This window comes from Monopterus albus, unplaced genomic scaffold, assembly GCF_001952655.1.
Source record: "Monopterus albus unplaced genomic scaffold, M_albus_1.0 scaffold208.1, whole genome shotgun sequence".
In the NCBI taxonomy this organism is placed as follows: domain Eukaryota; kingdom Metazoa; phylum Chordata; class Actinopteri; order Synbranchiformes; family Synbranchidae; genus Monopterus; species Monopterus albus.
In genome coordinates this window covers 684,092-706,972 of record NW_018128088.1, presented here as the reverse complement: position 1 = coordinate 706,972, position 22,881 = coordinate 684,092, and the positions used below count along the sequence as shown (strand labels likewise).

General features: G+C 40.2%; 1 protein-coding gene across 1 annotated transcript in view; it reads right to left on the bottom strand.

The window, feature by feature from the left end:
• uhrf2 (ubiquitin like with PHD and ring finger domains 2) overlaps window positions 1-22,645 on the bottom strand; it is a 26,317-nt gene extending 3,672 nt beyond the window's left edge. The window contains exons 1-8 of the mRNA XM_020618630.1: window positions 22,255-22,645; window positions 12,840-13,238; window positions 9,709-10,028; window positions 4,432-4,650; window positions 4,044-4,160; window positions 3,747-3,926; window positions 1,732-1,855; window positions 1-24 (exon numbers count right to left, since the gene is read on the bottom strand). The exon at window positions 1-24 is cut by the window's left edge and continues 4 nt beyond it. Of these exons, the coding sequence (XP_020474286.1) occupies window positions 1-24; window positions 1,732-1,855; window positions 3,747-3,926; window positions 4,044-4,160; window positions 4,432-4,650; window positions 9,709-10,028; window positions 12,840-13,238; window positions 22,255-22,407 (1,536 nt within the window). The 5' untranslated portion in view covers window positions 22,408-22,645. The remainder of the gene's footprint in view (window positions 25-1,731; window positions 1,856-3,746; window positions 3,927-4,043; window positions 4,161-4,431; window positions 4,651-9,708; window positions 10,029-12,839; window positions 13,239-22,254) is intronic.
• Between the last annotated feature and the right edge of the window lie 236 nt (window positions 22,646-22,881).

The window sequence follows — 22,881 nt, the reverse complement described above, 5'->3', positions numbered from 1 at the left end:
TGTTCGCCCCACACAAGCCATACCCTGCAAATACATAAAAACACAAAGACAAAGACATGCACACAAAAACACCATTAAAGGTTCACATGCTTTTAGATGATATTTCTGTGCTCTTTTAAGACCAGGGTGGTAATAGCTATGTCACATTTGTAGAATCTTAAGATAAATAGTAAAGGACAAAGGATGTTTTACTTTCAGAAATGATGAGTATTCTATTTAGAAGGTACAGGGACATCAAAAGTGGGAAGACAAAACCTAGAGCAAAGAAAAGCATTTGATTTCATAATGTCAAAATCAAGTATAACTGCTGTGTGACTCACTGCATTTAAATGTGCTCAAACATACAAGCCAGGCTGTTTTCAATTAGTCCAGAGAGAGCATTCTGGTAAAGAAAGGAGTTACTTTCCGTTGGCAGCTCCAGGAAAGTGGCTAAGTCATGCTTAATGGCATTGTTCACATTACACCATGGAGCAGAGTGTCAGCCAGGCCGGGATGGAAAGGAGCCACACAATATGAGCAGACAGACATTTAACACAGTGAACAAGTGAGGAAGTGTACAAGGTATTACTCCTATGTTTATATGAGAAGAGACTGATAATGTATCAATTAGTTAGGCATTTGCACTCAAATGCTATAATGCAAACAAACATGATTAATCAGCTCAGAGCCTGATCAGATATTAAGCGATACTGACAAGATCAAATCCTCTGATTTGATCATCTGATCTGAGGAAATGAGATGTGATGCGCTCAGGCAATGTCTGACAGGGCTTCAAAGAGGTACACACAAAACTCTTCACATGAAACAAATTCATATCTAAGCAATCCCAAAACCAAACACAGAGCAGACTGTTACACACATGAAATATTAAATACACAGAAGCAATAGAGTTTGCAGAAGTAAATGGAATAAAAATGTAAATGTGATGCACGAGTAATATACTAAATGGCTCGCCCAAACCTTTTTGCTGGGGGTTTACAATAGAAATGATACATTACAAAGTGCTGTATAGATTGAGTTTTACAGCAGTTTTCATTAAAGTAGAACCCGTTTTGTGTGTATGTTGTGGGTTCCATATCCATCAGGACCACTGTGCCATTTTTTTTCTCAACAGTAACATTTCTATGTAAAAAGAAAGTTTAATCTTGAAAAGACAATGATTTAAATCCCCAAAGAAAAGAGAAGTCTTCCTTTTTTAAATAACTAATTATGTGGAGTTTCTAACACACAAACAGCCATTAGGATCTCTTTTGCCATCTTGCAGTCAAGTAGAAACATTTAAAAATACCAGTCCCAGATGGAAAATGTATCCTTTCAAAACTGCTGACATGATTATCAAGTATTCTGAGTAATCAGGTGGTGGTGTGATGATATTTAATTGAATGCTTGCATTAAGTGTTACAGTTGGTGGACAATGAAAATGTTTCTATTTCTTCTACTAGGTAACGAACTGGCCACTTGGGCGCATACAGTACATATGCTCCAGTAGAAAAGACTGAAGTACTTTTTTATTTTGACATTTCACTTGAGGTTAGACTTTTGTAACAGTTAATGTTACCGAAAAACCTTTGCCACAAACAACTTTTTCATAACCCTTGTTCGTTCTAGGCAATCTGAAGAGGAACCACAGGCCTTCCTTCAAGCTTACTGTTCATATTTTCTTTCAGTCTAACATATCAGCTCTCAGTCCACCTAGGCAGTGTGGACCCTTTGGGGGCCCCTGGGTCTTACCTTTCCCCAGTCCCTCTGACTCTCAGTTGTTGCCGAAGGCATCTTGGCTTTTTTCTTGCTGGCTTTGAGCTTCTCTCCTGCCTTCACAACCTCACTGGTGTCATTCTTACAGGTGGGACAGTACCTGGCAGAATGAGAGGAAATAATTCTGTGGGAGTAGCAGTGGGCAAGTAAACAGCAAATGTGTAACAACACACAGCACAGAAAGAATTTTCAATTCAATTCAATTTTATTTGTATAGCGCCAATTCACAACAACAATCATCTCAGGGCACTTTACATAATAAGGTCTAGATCCTACACTATTATAAGGAAAACCCAACTAATCCCCCTAAAGCAAGCACTTGGCGTCAGCAGAGACGGAAAACTGCCTTTAACGGATGAAACCCCCGTCAGACTCTAGAAAAAATAGATAAATTGATTTAACATCTAAAATCAAGCAGCTGCCAATGATCGCCAATAAGTTTGATATCTCTCTCCATCTGAAAAGATTCTAAAATCTGCACATTTAATATTTCGGAGCAGCATATTCTGACAATCATGTGAAATCTTCACCCGCAGAGCCATCAGCATTGCTGACGACACCTCCCACCATGCACACTCCCACTTCAGACTCCTGCCTTCAGGGAGAAGGTATCAGAGTCTTCAGGCCCACTCCACCAGACTTACAAACAGCTTCATCCACCAGGCTGTGAGGATGTTGAACACTGTTCACTACCTCCCCCCCTCTGCCTCTGGACCGTAACCCACCACAGAATATAAAAGACATAAAAAGACTACCCCTGCTGGTACACAAACTCAATACATCCCCCTTTTTGTTATATTACAGGTAAATCTGCTGCTGGCTGTTTTTTTTGCCGGGATATCTGCTGCTGTTGGTCATTTGCAATCCTGTCCATGTACACCTCATATGTTATTTGCACCTCATCACCAACGCCCTGGTGATGCTGAACCACCTGACAATCTCCTATTATTGTTTGCACTACTGTCACTGACTGTATTCGGTTTTGAGTCACACCTTATTGGCTGTAGAGTTTAGATTTCTCCTAATTACATCAATCTAGTTCTTATTTTATTCTATTCTATATTTACTCTACTTTACTCTATTTTAGTTCCTAAACGTTATGGCACTCAATACTAGGTGAGAGAGAAACAGTATTTTGATTTTCTGTATGTCCTGCACATATGGTGAATTGACAATAAAATCCTTGAACCTTGAAATGCATAACTGTCTTTGGAGGCGATTCAGCAAAAGCTTGAACAGCAGGTCACTGTCAAATAAAGAGCAACATTTCCCAAAATTAGACAGAAGGCAAAGACTTTAAAAACTGGTAATAAGTACCTTTAACATAATGTATAGCATATTCATACATCTTACAGAAGTCTTATGTGGAAAATTAAAACCTCCAGTGCACATTCACTGATAACAGACTTGCCAGTGATGTAGAAGATATCTTTTATAGTAGTTAAACTCTTAGAATGAAAATAGTTTCATATTCATAGTTTTTTCAGTGAGAGAGACGGTATAAGGGGAAGGTAACTGAACTTATGCTGAAAAAAAACCCATAACATACACAAATGATTATTCCAAGCAAAGTATTTTTATGACTGTATACTAGAAAGTAGCAACAAAAGCTGTTTAAGAATGTTGCCATTAATTGCACATCGAGTTGTTTGCTGTTTTAGCTGTGTAAAGCAGCACATAATGCCAGAAACAGGAATGGAGGTTGGAGATCTCAGTAACTGCCAAAAAACCCCAACAATTATTTACACCCTCATTTCTGTTTGGCAGAGAGACACTCATAGTCGTTCCATTAGATAAATTCACACCTGCAACTACATTATGTCATTATTTTGTATTGATTTCCCACCTCAGTCACACTATAATTACTGCCTGAATTCACTCCAGCTCATAACAAACACAATTAAAATCAACCTTCTTAAATAGCCCGTATAGCACAGGACCCTGTGGCTCATTTCTGAGCTGCACTCTCTCTCTTTCTCTCTCTCTCTTACCAGTCCTCATCATCTGGGATGGTGGCCAGTGGCGGGTTGAGGCAGTAGATGTGAAACGCCATGTTGCATTCGTCGCACAGCAGCTGCATGTGAGCATCCTGCTTCCCACCGCACACGCAGCAGGAGCAGAAGCGACACTCAGCATCAGGGTCAGCTTTGCAGTGCTTACATTCTGGGCCGCTTTTTTTTTAGAACAATAAAAAAATATTCACTCACACATAAAGTGTGAACAGAAACTTGACGATTTCAAGTTTTCGCACTAGCGTAACTATGTGCGTATAAATGTGTGTAGTCTAGTTCGTACGTTTAAACTGTCCATCTGCGGCCGAGAGTGCGCGAGCTCCTGGTTTCTCCACCTGGTAGATTTCATCCAGAAATTGAACTTTGCAATCCCCTATCACATCTCCAGGACCCCTGGATGGAGACGAGAGAGAGAGAGAGAGAGAGAGAGAGAGAGAGAGAGAGAGAGAGAGAGAGAGAGAGAGAGAGAGAGAGAGAGAGAGAGAGAGAGAGAGAGAGAGAGAGAAATGAAAGCTTAAAAAGAGAAACCAAAGAGGAAGATGTGTTGTTGAGAGAGATGAAAAGGAGTCACACATCTAGGTAAGCAACAAGAAAAAATTGACCAAGTAGAGTTTCCATTAAAAGCAATCATACCCCCACACTAAACAGAGAAGAAAACCCTCACCCCAGGAGGATCTTGACTCGCAGCTCCTTGTTGGTGCGGGAGGTCTGGCTGAGGGTCTGAACTTCTGCATCAAACCAGAAGCCCCTCTCCTCTGGTGTCTCCATATTGTAGTTGACCATCACATGCATGCCCACCTGGAGCTGGTCCCACCGCAGCAAAGTCCTCGCACGTGGCCGCACATCCACCGGTCTTATCTCTACCACGCCATTCTCTGGATAGCTGGGGAAGAGAGAAAAGGAGGGACCACTATTTTAGTTTGGAGCCCTGTATCAGTTTATTCAAATGTGAATTCAGCCCTCTGATCTGCTTTCATCTATGAAATGAATGATAGAGCACAAAATCACGTTCTCCTGTGTTTAACAATTTGATTTGGTAAAGGTTTAACCATAGGTCAAGTTAAAGACAAGCTTCAAACTTAACTAGGAAATGTGAAATCCACATAACCCTATTGTCTTAGTTTTTTTAATGTCTGTCTTAACGCTCTGGTTCAAACTGAGCTAATGAACTACATACATTCATCATAAATAATATGAGCAACAGTAGAGTACTGTGTGAAGAGAATGAACTGCAGAACCTGAATCTGAGATATAATTGCTGTGATTTAGATAAGATGACTTTGAGTTAGGCTAACTCCTCTGAAAATGTCAGGCTATAAAAACACCATCCACTGTGTGCGCAATCTCAAAAATAATGTACCCAAAATATACATTACGATTCTTCAACCCTTTTCTGAAATGGTAAATGTCCATACAGAAAAGCACTGACACATTCTGTACAAAATGTTCCTCCTGTCCTAAAAGAAGATCTGACAAAGTGTGAAATGCGTTGTATAACAAACTTGGAGTGGATGAAAGAAGGTTGACTGTGCAGGTTTCCTGCCTGCCAATCATCATTAAACTGCAAGAATCAGACTAGACTCAGACAAATTGGCAGCTTGCTTGCTTGCTAAAATCTGCAATCCTGTTTTCAGATGAACACTTAAGTTTCACTGCACAACAGCCTGCAAAACTCAGGTCTGCTCACACAGTGGAGGGTAAAGGGGGTTGTAGAGTACTGTGTGCATGAGCGAGCAGCAGAGCCCAAACTGGATACTTTCTCTGACATTCTACACCGACGCAGAACCAATGACACCCTGTTGCTCAAGCTAAAAATGACTACTGTTAATTATAATACTCAACGTGTTAAGATTGTTCCTTGTCACTTATCCTTTGCCTTGGTAATGATAAAACTATGCTGCATATTTTAAGCCACTGTAAACTGACTGAAGGCGGCCTACAGGAAGAAGCTGGGACACAGTGCAGGGATTTCCTTTTTTAGGCCCAAGGGATTACTGTGGTTTTGGGTATGGCATGGTGGGGGTGAATACAGTACAAGCAACACAAACCCACACTGACACACACCAACACAGAAGAAGAATATCAACCATGGAGAACAATGGCGCACAGAAGGGGAGCAGAAAAAAAGACCACACAAGCGCGAGTGTCTGCACTGCTTCAGAACCACAAGCATCAACCTACACAGGCACCGGATAAATAAGCAATTATATGAAATGTTAATGCTAAACAATTTCAGGCTGAAATAAGTTAAAAAGCCTGGTGTGATATAAAAGTGAAGATTATAATCTGTGGACATTTAAGGACAGGCACTCTGACCTACAGTGGCTGCAATGATCGAGTGCAACTTAATTCTTTTGATATACTTGCAAAAGAATCACATAATGGCAGCACTACATCTTAATGAGGAAACGTGACTAACCACTGTTTTTAAACAACCTCACACCTAGTTTATTTTAGTATTGTACTGTCATTTTTTGTATTGTCTATATATACACAAATACTGTAGCAATAAATCTGCAAAAGATCATACTGGCCGATGTGTCCACTCGCCCGAACTATGGCCCTGCCTCTAATAGAGGTATTTATGTAGCAATCCCCCGCATACTTGTACTGTGAAATGTTTTATCTGCAGCAAAACATCTTGGCATTCACACAAATGGATTTGTTTTTGTAAAAAATATTCACTCATACCTCAATAATATTACATTCATAAAGGTGATTACTTAAAGAAATGTGTTTTAAAGTAAGTAAAATGCAAATCTCCTTCTCCAGGCCTATTGCTACACCTTACATGACACCTTATGAAATGCATAAATATACAGTGTAAACCACTGAATCACTGCTCGAGTTATTCCATGTGCAGATATCACAAAAAAAAACAACTCAGCTACAAAGTCTGAAGGTCTGAATTCTAACATTTGCAGCATCTGTATTAAATGTCATCACATAGCTACCTTGACTATCTGCGTACACTGTTGCATTGGTTAGAAGCCTGGAATTACAAACAAACAACTAAAACCATGTCAGCATTTCAATGTACAGTGTATTTAAATGAAAATTATAAACATATTTAATCAGTTGTGAAATAGATGCCACAACTCAATCAAGAGAAGCACTCTTTGTCTCTCCTGTTATGAAACCATCATTAGCTCTTTGTGTGCTTAGCTCAAGTCCCCATAAAGAAGAAGAAAGGGAATGGAGAGAATGAGAAATCCTCAATTTGCAGATAAGCAGATGAGTTAGAAATACCCTGACACTAAATAAGCTATCTGAATATAATTGCTTCACTATAGTGAGGGGAAGTGACTGTAGTGTCTTTTAACCTTGGCTCTGTAAGTAAAGGAGGACAAAATGTGAAGCTGCGACTTTTTTAAAAATATGTTTCTAAATTACTTTTGAAGCTAAGTCATGTGACAGACAACATAAGACATCTAAGTATTAAAGAGCCAATTTACTGATTTTCTACCTCAATCCCATTATTGTAATGTGACAGAAAAGATCTAACAGAATCCAATCTCCAGTGTTCTCTGAAAATTTAAATTAATGTAATTTGTAGGTGTTAAATGATTGTAGGACAGTATGTGCACTATCTTAAGGAGGATAACACTAGAGCCTAACCAATATAGGTTTTTGAAGTTTATACAGAAATAGTTTTTGACAGTAAAAAAAAAAGAAGATCAGATATTGTTATATATTATTTTTTTCTCTTTTACAAAAGCACTTAAGTTATTTAAGCTATTACAGTTGTGTTTGAACAATGCTGACTTTGGCCTCCCTCCCCCAATTTATTATGTACTTAGTATTTGCTAAACCGTATATCTGCTAACGTATATGCTGATACCAATATAACTGTAATAATGGAGGCTTTTAAATCACGATGCTGCCTCACCAACATGACATCTGTCAGTCATTGTCAGTCCATCCCTACAACACACGACAGTTTACTTGAAACACACATTTATTTCTGTCCTGTTTGTCTGTATTTGTTACTCTCTCCACAGAGAACCTTAAACATAAGCTGAGCTCAGCCAAGACTTCATATCTACGAATCGTGTTATGGAACAACTCGCACATATTATATACACACACAGACACACACTCCACCTCAGTTCCTGGGAGCAGCAGAGAGGAGCTTCTCCCAACATATTGCTCTCTTTGATCTTGTGGCTCATTACTTTCTGTAGAACTGCTGTCCAGAACAGCTTCCTACAAAAACATGGTGGTTCATCACATAGGGCCGGTTTTCTCTTTTAGGATTATGCAGGCAGGTGTTTATGGGGTAGTGTATTTTGCGTGGGAAGGCAGAGCAAATGTACCCACCCTCCACTATCCTCTAGCAAACAAAAGGATAGAAGAAACCTGCAATGGCGATCAGAATAGAGAGGGATGCACTATATTTACAGGAATAAGGCAAAACTGTGTACCATTAGACAAAATATTACCAAAATAGAAAGAACTGTTGCATTTTTAGCTGCTGCTTCTCAGTCGCGCACAAACTGAGCCCTTTTCATGGCTCAGTTGTTGAAGAAACAAATCACATATATTACTGTGATGTTCTGGGTTTAAAACTAGCATAGGACCTTTATTATCATTCACATTTCCCTTTCGCTCCTTTCTCTGCCTCTCTTGACTGTCAGCTATCAAATAAAGCAAATGAGGAACATGAGGCAAAAACAATAATCTGACTGAGCCAACAGGCACATAAATAACAAAACCATCACATTTAAATAAAAAGATGAACACAAATTATGTGTACAACTGGGTAATCCCTGCGGGGGCATGCTTCTCCTGTTGCAAACGATGAAACAACAGGAAAAGCATAATATCAGGAATTTGGAAGACTGTGTAATGTCAACTGGGAATGATGTCTACACAGAAGACAACACACATTTATTGCTCAGCAACCCTTGATACAGTTTCTGTGGTACAGCATCCATGACAGAAATGTGCATGCACATGCAGGCACTACGATAGCACAGTGAGGAAGCTACGTCTCACTGGTGGCAAGTTCACTGCAATTACAGACAAAGCTGTAGGAGCCAAGCAAAGAAGCAATGCTCCTGAGAACTCATGGGTTACCATGGAAACGTCAGCTTCTAAATGAATTTGCTGGAAAAGGGGAATGCAGGAGATAGAGTCCAAATTTGAGCACCAGCTACGCAAACTCTCTCTCCCCATACCGTAGACTGCCAGGGAAAACAGAGACTGCAGTTTCCAATGGCCAAATCACTGTTACTGATGCTCACAGGCACTACTACCATACAAACACTAACATTCTTTGTGAGGAGAATCACTGAATCCATTCCCTAGTCTCCCACTGAATGCCTACTCCAATCCATACCCTGACCTAATTTAATTAAAGCTGAACCCTAAAACCAAGTCTTAACCCTCAAACAGCTCATTGAAGGTGTGTGCAGAACCTTATTGTCTGCTGTGCTGTAGCACAGCATATGCAACTAGACAACACTCAGAGAGTGCAAACCTCCACCAATGGCAACTCAGTTTCCCCATAATGCCTTTACACCTAAAAGCAATATTCCCATAATAGTTAGACTGTAGGCCATATCTCCTACCTCTCCAAAAACTTAAACTTAAAATCATTACTTTTTGAGATTTGCTGCTAACAAACCAACCAATCAGCACTGGCAAAAATATAACCCCCACCCCTGGCAGAGGTAATGAAGAAGGCACACATGCGCACCATACTGTTTGAGAAGCATCACTGCAATTCCCCATATCCAAAACAACACATTATTATTTAGGACGACCCTGGCTCATCATACCAAAATGCTGCTGCACTAACACTATGCAGACGTCTGCTAAAATGTATAATTCAAATGTCTATTGTGCACTTTCATTGAAACATTATGTATTTATCACTGCAACCAAATTAGTGCAATTGCCGCATCAGTGTTCCCCAGCATAAGGAGGCATCACTTACTCGTCATATTTAATGTGGTAAATGACATCCTCTTCTCTCTCCTTGCTCTCTGTAGCTGCTGTAGAGTCTGTGTGAGAGGTGGAGGCTCCATTACTCTCTGAGCTCAACAAAACATTATTCCTGTTACTGTCCGTGGTTTGCCCCTGGCTGTGGGCCTGTCCCTGCTCAGCCTCCAGCTTTCCATTAGTCCTTTTTGGGGGCCGACCCACCTTGCCCTTGGTGGGTGTTATCTGTCCTTTGGGTGTGCGTGTAACATTTTCAACGCAAGCCTCAAACCAGGCACCGATGCTGACGTCTCTGCAGTCCACCAGCTCGTTAATCTGAGGAGACACAAAGACACTGTTAACACTTGGTCTCTTCTGATCCGAAGAAACACACCAGCGTCTTCATGTTTTAGCTGATTTGCTAAACATCATATATTGTAAATTAAAGTATTACATAGACTGATTCTTTAAATATTTTCCTATGCTGGACAGCCAATTCCTATAGCCATCTGTGCAGTATGATAATCAACTTTCAGAGACTAATAGGAAATCCATCACAAGCAATCTGTTGCTTTTATTTTTTGTCCAAGTTGTGATATTTCTGCATGTTAAATAATTTCACATTATTGATCAAGATTTCTTACCCAACAGAGGATTTTGACAGTCGGCTCTTCAGTGTGACTAGACTTGTTATAAAATCAACTGGCATGAATTTCAGTGATGATTTCAACTACCTTAACATCGGTATTTAAATGCCAAAGAGTGACCGGAACATATTTCTGAGCATTTAAAAATCAAAAGACAGCTGTATATGATGCAATATTTCAATTGCGACCTATTTAAGCTGACAATATATAATGTCAGGCTGCCATATGGATTTGTTGGAATAACAAGACAGGTAGCGCACTTGTATTTCTGTTGAAAAGATGCTTTTATATGCAATTTGTTCTTCTGACATGTTATAGCATAGTTTACCAACAAGTTTGAGCTTCTCCCAACAGTTAACCACAGCACATCGTTACTGTACATTTGGTGTGTGCCTGCTTGTACTGCAAATGATTCCTCTTCAGTGAAATGTTTTCCCAACATATTTTTGTTAGATTCCTAGTCCTGTTCAGATGGATGCATGTCGCAGAAACAGTTGGTAAACAGCTGTACGTTGCACTTTAACGGAGATGGGTAAACAAACTGGAATCACATAACATTAGGCTATGCAAAAACAGCCACATCATCGCAATAGTCTTTTCTCTTGTCAAAGTAGACCACCATGTTTGAAAACACTTCTAATAAAAGTACATATCTCACCTTTATGTGGCTTGTCCTAGTGGGCTTTGTTGTCCTTTTCTCCTCGTTCTGCAATTTGCTCAATAGGTCCGACCTTAACGTATATCCATGTATCAGTGTCACCACTGAAGTGGGAATTCCCCCCGGCCACTGAGCAAATTTCTGCATGGCACACCAAAATGAGGAGAAGAAGACAACAAACTACCAGGCTGTGGCTACCTTTCACCTTTATTTTTATTTGGCCACGTATGTTACACACAAGGAATTTGTTTCTGGTACAGAACCAAGGCAGCCATCTGCGGTGCCAACTCACACCGATGGCTCTAACCATCGGGGGCAACTTGGGGGTTCAGTGTCTTGCCCAAGGATGCTTTGACACGTGGACTGCAGGCACTGAGCTTCGAACCTCCAACCCTCCAGTTGGGAGACGACTGCTCTACCCACTGAATCACAGTCGCCCCCTTTCATGGTAATCTGCATTGGCTGACAAAAAGTAAAATAAAATAAAATAAAAACAAAGGCTCGACTAGAAGAGTCTCAGTTGACTAACAGGTCTCTTGACTCACAACTATTTGAATATTAGAAGGCAGTCTCTGCACAGGGATATGGTAAGTGTACACACACAAACTATTACCAAAAGCCACAGGAAGAGGAGTTCACTAAAATAATGGAGTAATGTGAATAATATCAACTGTAGACAATTTTAATCAATGGGTTGAGATATGCGAAAAATTATACTTTAATTATATGTGTGCCATATGTTTTACACAGTTAATCTTCAGATGCATGTAAATCTAAATGTATGTAAAGTACTGCTGAAATAAATTCCGCCCATTGCTGTGTCCCTTTATGAACACCGAGTATGTAGCGAATGCCTGTAAAGGCAAGAAAGTGGCACAGTTTACCAACTCATTTGCTTGGTTACATGCTGGATTGGACATCAAAAAGTGCCCAGTCCTATACATAACTCTCAAACATGTGGGCCGGCCAACCAGCAAAGGTCAGCAGAATACAGACGTACAGAGTAGACTCACACATGCTAACGCACAAACACACATAATGGCTTTGGCTTTAGCCTATTTATAATCTTTAAGTTACTCAGTGACAGGGTTGTAAAGACTTGCGTCTTATATAGTGGTTTTGGTCATTTGGCATGCGGCCTCCTGGCAAGATGAGCCACCTGCATGTCTTATAAACTAAAGATATTCTGGGTATCAGACCTATAAACAGAGAAGTTTAATAGTGAGAATGAAAGGGTAAATTTGGCACTGACACATGCCCTCCCACACAAGGACACACATAAATACAAGGTGGCACCAGTTATTTTAGCTGGAACACAGTATCCAGGCAGTATGAAGTACTATAGCACTGACGAGGGGGAAAGGAACTGAGAGCTGCTGCTAAAATCACCACATATACAGGCAAGACTGGCATCATATTCATGTTTGTGTTTCTCTATTGGCTCTCTAATGGCACTATAAATAATTGTACAGTATAAAATACAATTAAATAAAGACATAAGGTGTGGAACCTGGTGTGTAAAAGCATGAATATTTTCCACACAACTGTGCGCATGTTTCATTGTGCCATTTTCAACTTGCAACAACTTAGATTCTACAAGCCGTCTGATCAAAATCTAATGAAAATGGGACAGGACGTGGCCTCTCTGCACTATTCTACCCCTACAGTCTGTCACTTATAGCTCTTTTGCTCTTATTCAATCTTCTCTACCCTGGGTTGTCAAAATCAGGTCCATACAGCTCTAGCAGTGACTTGGCTTGTCATTAAATGCTCTGTTTAGTTTTGAGCCCTATTTGTCAGTCACACAAATTCTTGCAAACAGTTTCCTGCTCCAATCCTCACCTTGTACACACCAATTCCTGGGTCGATTAGTGTGTTTCTGCTTGATGTAGGAGGCTGGGTGTCCCATGTCGGACTGGATGACCTGAACCCATTTTTGGTACTGGTTGAGTTACTGGTAGTGCTGGTGTCTGGCTTAGCTTCATTAACACTGCTGGTAGTGACACTGCTGCTGCTGTCATTGTCTATATTAGTGGAGGTTTCCATTGCAGTGAGGGAGGCTGGAGCTGCAGAGTTGTGGCTTTCAGACTTGGAGTTAAGGGGAGGAACTGAACTACAGGCAACACCAGAGGAGTCCTTAGTGGCAGGGCTGTCCGGAGGGTCAGTCTGAGAGCGAATCAACAGCTGGATGATGTCGTTGAGACCCACGTTGTAGTCAAAGAGTGTCTGGCCATCTTCCATCTAAAAAAAAATTTTTTTAAAGCAAAAAAATAAAAATTTAATACATTTATGAATAGGCACAGATGTAGAAATGAAAAAGTGCTACAAAAAATAATTATTATATAGCTCTTGACATAAGAGCCGTCCCTGGTAGGCTATTGGTTAAGGCGCTGCGCTCTCGCCGCTGCGGCCCGGGTTCGAATCAGGGTTGCGTCAGGAAGGGCATCTGGCGTAAAACACGTGCAAAATGTCAACATGCGAGTCGTCAGTGTGGCGATTCGCTGTGGCGACCCCTAAACGGGAAAAGCCGAACGTGACTTTCATATAGCTCTTGACATAAAATGACAAGAGCCAAAATATCTTCAAACTGATAATTTACTAACAGTGATAAACCCCCATGGTAATTGATTTATAATTTGTAAATAGCTCAAACTTTGAGTCCATCACTTCAACTGTTGACTACCAAATTTTCTGTCAACTAGTTGTTATGCCAATAATAATACCAGGCCTAAAGAAGGCATATTTGCGCAACTGCACAAATGTCCATAAAAATACTTTGATAAGTTCCCCCCACATATCTTTCCTAACAGACATGATATGAAATGAGCACCACTGTGCCATGGGGAGTCCTTAGACAAATATATGAGGTTGCTTGCTAAGGACAAACAAGAAACACGTTAGACAGAGATAATATCGAGCACAGCAAGGAAAACATCTATGTCAGTGCATTCCTCACATAGCGCTGCAAAAAACAAAAACAAAACAAAACAAAACAAAAAACAACATCTATATGACTTAAAATACACAGAAGATGTTTAAGAATGTTGTTTAGGAGTCCACAAGAACATCTGTTCTTTGCTCTCAAATGAGCCAATGTTCAGCTACTGATTAAATGCATTTCACCATACATCAAAGAAAACTGTTTAGCTTTGTCTGAGTGAATAAAAATTGTGCAACAATCAATCCTATGACTGGCAAGTGTTATCTGTCCACTACCGCTATCCACGTAGTGACATATCCAGAGCAATACAATTAGATGCTGAACTGCAGCTTCAGTTTTCTACAAGAAATAAAAATAAATACAAGAAATGAATGCATGAATCAAAGTGATAGGAATGTAGCTGGGGGGAAGAAATGACTGGGTTGCTATGACAACCAGAAGAGAGCACCCCCCCCCACCCCCCAAAACCTCATGAACCTGAATCATGTATACAATCTCTGTCGACACCAACCCAGCACCGCCATCATCGGCGCAGCACTTCAATGCAGCTCGGCATATGGGCATCAGAAAATAGTTCTGTCAAAAAACAAGCAGTGGAAAAAATAAACGATGAGTGCCCATTAGAAACCCATATAACCCATATTTGCTTTCCTACCACAACCGCTCTAGTGTTAAGTATACAGTACAGCTACTGCCTTAGGAATGGAGCTTATGGTGGATGCGCCAACTCATTACAGACATCAGCTATTCATTTCAGCCCTCAACCCCACAAGCCCATTGTGCTGGAGAGATGAGCATGGCCAACACTCTCGCTCGCACTCCCCTTCTCTTCTTCGTTATCTGACGCGAGGAAGAGAGCAGTAGAGGGAGCATGTAAAATTTCCCCATTCCTCCCTGTTTTAATAGTCTCATGAAATTTAGATCAGAGGAGCAGTGGTGCAAACACAGCCAGTGGGTACTATACTCACCTGTCTGTCTGTTTCCCTGTGGTAGTCTGTCTCAGCATTTCTTTGTCCGTCTCTCTACCGAAGCTCAGTTTTCAATTTGGTCTCAGCAACTGTCTATCCTCCACTGTCTAGCAATCTTTTGCTCTTTGATACGGCATTAGGAAAAGTAAGGCAAATAGCAGACTAACAAAAAACATCTTGTAAGACAGTAAAATTGCTGGTAGAACCTGAAGCGGGCAGCCTAATTAGCTGGATGGAGAAAAACTGTAGCATGTTTTGCTACACAGCAAATCTCATAAATGATATCTATGCTGCTTGTACATGCTTTTTACAATACAATCAATGTGATCAGTCTGTCAATGCGAGGCGTTGCAGCCCTGGCTTCAGACGTAACCAGTTAAATAAGCTTCAAGACAAAGCACCACCATATAAACAGGCAATGTCAGGAAAAATGCTTAATAAAATCACAGGGAACATGATCTGCTGACTATCTGTAGCATGCAGGAAGAACATCTTCAAGAATATTACATTTTCTCATTAATAATAATGCAGCATAATAAAAAAAAACACACTGTTTCTGGTATCTCCATTATGTGATGCAGTATAATGTCAGTCAATGTTCCAGGGGGAGACCTCAGTCCCAAGCACACACCATAACAAAGGTTTCGATAAACCAGACACTTGACTTGAAGATGTCTCAAAATGCTTTAACAAATCAGAAAAAAATCCTTGGCGTGGCAATGGTGTGTGTGTGCGCGCGTGCGTGCGTGTTTATCAGACTGCTGAGTAGAATCAAATTAACACCTCTCTCTGTTGCATTTCGACTTTCAAATTTCTTATTGTCACTGGCACCAAAGTGCAATGTCAGAAAGAACATCAAACAAAGACAAATAAAAGACCTGTGGCTGCTGTAAAAACGTGCTGAACAGCTCGACTGAGACCGATCATGTCAGATTTTAAACCATTCTTCTGTATCAGATCATATCAAGTCATGGAACTAATCTGTTTATACTGTTTCACATCTGCAACTAATAATACCTATTGTAAAGCAGAAACTGAGGGTGGAGAAATACTTGACTATAATCTTTCATTATACTTCATTGTTATGCCAACACGCTGTCACACAGTGTCCTATTTTAAGGGTTCAAAAGCTCTTAATGTAAAAATCATTTTGACATTAACGCAACTCAGCTTATGGCTGCATAACAATGACAGAAGACATTAGGCCATTAACTAACAATGGACCCAAATGAACAAACCCAGAAATCACTGTGGCCCATTTAAGATCAATGTCTTGTTCTAAAAAGAGGTTTAAAGGTGTGAAGTTCAACCACACTGCTGGTGGAGAAATTTCATAGCAGAGCAGAAATTACCCTCATTTGCTCCAAATGCTGTTACTCCTACATGATTTCTTCTTCACCCTTGTCTCCACCCACAGCCCCTCTTAGCAAAGAGCTGAGCAAAATAGGTCATATTTCCAAAAACAATGACATGGGGTGTGTGGGTGTGCCTGCCATCTAACAACCTTACATCTCTGGTCTTTTATCCCTCATTCTGCCCACAGTCATTCCGCCTTTCTCCAAAAATTTCCACAGCTACCGAGCATGAATTACCTGAAGGGATACAAACATTGTTTTTTTGCAGATATTTCCATAACTCGGTGTTAGTTCCTATAGCAAGTTTTAACCACTACATAAAACAGAACATTTTTACTGTGACGAGGCAGCACAGTTCAGCTTTGTCAGCTTGCCCCACAATCTTCAAATAGTTGTCAGACAGCCCCAGCAAACATCAAATAGCATTTTAGCTTGTAATACCCATCCCTATTATTAATCAAAGTTTGAATTTTCTGGTCCAACTGTTGAGGGTATGTGAGAAGAGTTGGAGAGAGATGGAAGAATGAGTGCTTGCAGCCTTCAGTGAAACACGGTGGAGGGTCTATCTTGGTTTCAAGACGTCAAGACAGTCTCTCCAAAAGAATTCAAGCTGTGTTATGTGCAAAGGAAGGTCACACTAAATATTGACGTTGCACTGTAGAAGCCATTTTGTTCTGAAAATGTTTTTTATTATTATGTAACTGTTTCATGTATTTTCTAGTTACAGCTTAATACAGAGACAAAAATAAATACAAATTATCATTAAAACCTAAAAACTTCAAAACTAATGGCTGCCTAAGACTTTTCGACAGTACTGTACTTTAGACAAAATCAAGTTAACTGCATCAAGCAATGTTTTCAAAATACCACTCTACAAGAATGCAAAACCCTACTAGTTACAATGAAGAGCAGACAGTTAAGCAGTAGGATATTTGACTACCAAGCAAGCTAAAGCTAAATGAGAAGGAAGGGCCAAACTATAAAAACATGTAGTAGGAGTGTTGGAAAGCCTGCAGTTGTAGTCTAGGTTTACCATCTCTCTTTGTCTTTGCTCTTTGTCCAGCCTATCTGTCGAAGAAGGGTGTGACTGTGTACATGCATGACTGCAGCCAACTCCACTTCCCATGAAATTCTACAGCTTAGCAATGCACAAAGAAAACCCATCAATCAAGTAGCCTCAACACCAGTGCATGTATAATCAAACTATACCCATATCTAGGTCACAACAGCTATCAGTGTGAACAGAAGAATGCTAGTAAAGCTTTCCTACAGCCCCACAACAGACATTAGTTAACAGTAGGTGACAACCCAACTATTTAAACATAAAACATGTTGCTGCCTCAGTAGAAAGGAAAAAAACAAAAACACACTCATGAACTACAGCCTTATGTTTGACACATGCAGGGAGAAATACAAGCTGAGGTTTAAGCCACTTAGTAAGCAAGCCAAATGGGTTTTTTTTAAATTAGTAACCTACAACACAAGTGAGCATGTACATGCATAGCTGGTACACGGAAGGTGTGTGAGAGTGCTTGTGAATGTGAGTGACATGAGACGGTGTTCAAAATGAAACAGAGGCACGACAAGGAGCGCACAGGCCAATTGAAAAACCTATAATAAAAAAAACTAAACACTGAGGCGAAGTTGTGTGGCTGCTGGCTTGAGACCCGTCCGACTCAAGGGCAAGCATGACTTTGAACTGGTGAGGCAGCTTGCGCAGTGAGCTGGAGGGAAAAACAAGACGCCATTTTGGAAAGGAATTAGAGTTATTCAAGTCCAAATCCTAACAGAGCACAGGCACCACTGCATGCATGTAAGAGCACTAGCTAGTGTATGCTGCATGTCAGTCGCTCATTCCTTCTCGCTTTATTTAACACATGGAAATCCCCCAATCAACCCTCCCCACTTGCAGCATTTTCCAGTTAAATCAAAGAAGCACTGGGTTTGCTACGCAGCTCTAACCTTTGCGACCATAGCTCCGACAGTCCAAATTCCAGCATAACAGCTAATTAACTGTTAATCACAAATGTAAATTGACTGCATTCCATCTACTACTGTTGATTTAATTCTTAGATTTAAAGGAGCAGTTCTGCTTTGCCACTATGGTATTTTGAACATACACCAGATTTTTGCTGATTTTAGGAAAATTGCTCAGAGCAATGAAATTTTGAAGTAAAAGAGAGCTTCTCTACCCAATATTTCTCCAGCCCTTTTCATCGGAATGGTTTATCATTATTAGATTTGCCAACCACAGTTTTTCTGACAAAGAAACTGCCATGGCATTGTGAGCATTAAAAACTCTAAATTTAAATCTCTTTTGTCTCTGTTCTGGAGCATATACAGCCAGCATACAGAGAAACAAATCAGCCCATTGTAGTGTGCGTGCCTCAAAATGCACCTCTGTTAGACTTCATTATCATTTAATCATACAAAAGGAAGCAGGCTAGTTAGCTTGAAAATGCAGAAAACCAGTTAGAAAGGTTGGTCTATAATACTGCATGTCACATACAGTCACAAGAAAAAGTAACAGCGCTGTTTGCAGTTTCCTGGTTTTCTATAGAAATTGGTCATAAAATGTGATCTGATCTTCACCAAAGTCACAAATAAACAAACACAATATTTATAAGCTGATAAAACACAAGCAGTCATGATCTCTCATGTCTTTATTGAACACACCCATTAAACACACAAAGTGATGGTGGAAAAAGTAATGGCAACAGTGTTTTAATAATTTGTTGATTCACCTTTGTCAGCAATAACCTCAAGCAATCGCTTCCTGTAGCTGTGGATTGGAAATGCACATGGCTGAGGACAAACGTTGGACCTCCTCACAGGACTGCTTCAGTTCATCCATATTCTTAGGACATCTGGTGTGAACGGCTCTCTTGAGGTCATTCCATGGCATCTCTATTGGGTTGAGGACTGGGCCACTCTGAAAAGCAGACTATGTGTCTCCGAAGCCATTCTGTAGTAAATTTACTTGGATGTTTAGGGTGATTGTCTTGCTGCATCACCCAGCTGGTTTTGAGCTTCAGCTTGCAGCTAGCCATCCTGATGTTATCCTGTAGGATACCTGGATAAACCTGGGAATTCATTTTAGACTGTATATCTAACTGTGGGCTGATGAAGTCAGTGAGGCGACTCTGTTCCTCTTTCCAGCTACATGCAAAGCAATGACTCTTGATCGCAGGTCTTCTGGGATCCCTTTTTTATGAGGCATGGCATACATCAGCTGATGCTGCTTGTGAATAGCACAATGACATTGTTTGAATGTTTTAAGTCAAGGTAGTTATAAGCCACACCTTCATTCTCATTTCATTGACTGGACTCCAGATTTGCCAACACCTGACTCCATCTGAAGTTTAGTGGCATCAGAAGACTTGTGTTGCCATTATTTTTTCCACCATCACTTTGTATGTTTAATGGGTGTGCTCAATAAAGACATAACAGATCATGACTGTGTTTTATCAACTTAGAAATATTGTTTGTTGATATCTGTGACTTTGGTGAAGATCAGATCACATTTCACGACTAATTTATGCCATTACTTTTTATTGTGACTGTATGAATGAAGAAAAGTGTGACTAAATGTAAACAATGTGCGATCAACACATCATGTAGGCTGTTTGCTTCCTGTGGGCTTCTCTGCCTGGCTGAGTCATATCGTGTTAATATCAGAACTATAATGTTATACTAAAGAAATCATGGCACCAGCATCCTGCCAACAGTGAGCATCTTTTCTTTTAGCAGAAAAACAAGTGGTACTATGAAGGCTTTCCTCTTACACAACATGTATTTTATGATACTTTGTCTTTGTCTTTTATCTTTTACATTCACAGGTTTGTAGCACTGCAAGATAAACTGATTTGTGAGTGTGATTTAGATCCCTGTGTGATCTCAGTCTCACATGACAATGTTTCTGCCATGTTTGCGTTAGCACGGAGATGCCTTGCATCAAACCAAGTGCTCCCTTTTCCTTGCTAAACTGCATTAACCAATAGCAGGAACGCGTTACATCACATGATGAGCTGTAGATAGAAAGAAAAGACTGATCCAAAAACAAACCCAACAGGTTCGACATTATGAAAGACATTCTGTGCCCTCTTGCAACTATTTTTTAAACGTTGCGCTCCCTGCCCTACACAACTAGTGCTGAACAGCAGTTGAAGCAGAAATAAATTACTTTGTGGATATTAGTTAATGCGGCTTAGTGAGGAAAAGGGAGCACTTGGTTTGATGCAAGGCATCTCCGTGCTAATGCAAACACGGCCGAATCATTGTCATACGAGACTGAGATTGCATAGGGATCTAAATCATGCTCACAAATTGGTTTATCGTGCAGCCCTACAGGTCTGAACAAATAAAACAAAAATAGTGAGTGACAGACTTTGGCACTTCACCTAAGGATTCAGAATATACATTTTCCAAACATTGTTTGCATCTCTTACCTCAACAATTTGCAGTTACAACACCTGTTTGGTATATGTGTGTTTAATGATAGCCAGTCACTGTGTGGGAGAGAAAAGCTCCAACATCTGATTACAGTAAGCTATCAAGCATCAAATTTCTAGTGCAACATGATTTAACAGTGTGTGGAATTGTTATTTAGTGAATTGCAAACATATTTTTCTTCTGAGCCCTGTGGTTGTTTTGTATTACACATTTTCTGAGTCATATAGTAAGAAGTAGAATAACAATGTTGAAATTATCATTACCATTAATGACAATGGTCAACTTAATGATAGGTTACCTAATGATCAAAAGTCATGTATATTCTGATTGATATATATATACAAAGACAATTTAATCGAATGTAATCAGATTTTCAAAAAAATATATAACCAGTATTTGCTGCTGAATATGTGACATTTCATGCAGTGACAGAAAATCTCAAATCATCATTTAAAAATAATAACTGTAAATCACATTACAACATGCTTAAGAACTTTGGCACAAACTGCAGGAGCACTGTTCACCAGACAGGTGTAGTAAACACAACCAATATATGATTATTGGTTGCATGACATCAGAGAAAAAAAAGTATCATATTAGGTGAATTATAATATGAACTAACAAAGATAAAGATAAAATTCTTTGCTGCATACATCATATTAACTGTACATTACTGAGGTAAAACGTACACTGCCATGTTTAGACTGCAAACTAGTTCTAAATACTTTATCAATAACTGAAAATCAAAATCATATGGTACTTTAGTAAGGCTTAGTGTTTAGAGGCAGTGTGTGCTAAACATGTTCACTCCTGACCTGTCAGGAGAGGAAAGGTGGGCATAGTTAGACAGCTCTGTCTCTCCTCACTGTACAGCGTGCATACTTAGTGACACCAACACAACTACACTTGTTTTTAGTTGTCATGGCACGTGGAGCCAAGAGTCCCCTCCTTCCTCATATTATTATTAATATCATAACACAGCACACGCACAAGTCAGATGGCTCCCTCATGGGCTCACTGCAGTTCAGAGCTACTGGTGCTACATGTTAGGTGGATTATGATTAGATAGATATTTAAGGACAGTGGTTGTTACACGTGTAAACCAGGCTGTCGATCATTTAGTCAAACAAGTGCTATTCGCTAGTATTGTTTGTTTGTACTGAACTACTTTGTTCTGCATGTTAAAAACGGCGATGCTCTCTTTTCTCTCTCGCAGCAATGTAAACAAACATGTCTACGGTGATGGGACATTTGTTGCATGCAGGTCTCCTCAGCACCAAAATAAAACAATATGAAACGTAACCATGCTATGACCATACAGACATGTAATATTGTCGTTTTTTCCCAGGGGCCGGCAGCACAGCGCCTACCCCGGGCTCTTGCGCAAGAACTATTGGCGAATTCCTATCAAAACAGGAAGCTCGCGTGTGTCCGAAACGGCTACAGCACTGGAGGACCACTCGCTCGCCAAGAGCACCAAACCCTGCCAAAACAGAAAAACCGACTGTTGCATGACAGGGTGGCACATAAACTGGGCTTACCTGCTTCCCTCGGTAGAAGAGGCGCTGTTGTTGTGGGCTTACATTGAAGATGTCCTGTATTTTCAACCGTAAAGACTCGATTTTGGTCAATCTAGAAAGATCCTCAACGGTTCGCGTCTCCTTCCCATCTATAGTACGAACCTGGATCCACATCGTTGTACCGCCCTGTTATGCCTTAAATAAACAGTAAATTGAGTAGTATTTAGACAGATATTATTTTCCAGCGGACAGAAGAGAAAGAAATGAAAAACGTTCGCGGCTCCGTTCCGTTTCTCTCTGCAGATATACCGTCGGACTGATTCTCACAGGAGGTGTCTCACATGAGGTCGCGGCGCCAAGCAAATCTCGCGAAATAACGTTTCAGCGAGCACGGTTTACAGTTAAAGGAGAAGCTCTCCCTTTTATATAAAAAAAATAAATAAATTATGAGCCATGTCTGAAGGCCTTCTTAGTACAGTAGTAGGCCTCTGTTGCTGTGGGTGCTACAGTTGTCGGGACCAAAATACGGAGAGATCAGTACACGTTAGTTTGTGTATATGATGTGCATTCTCCTTGTCAGCCTGTCAACAGAGTATCCCCCCTCCCTCGCATACAAATAAACACACACTGTATGGTCATTCTGGAGGC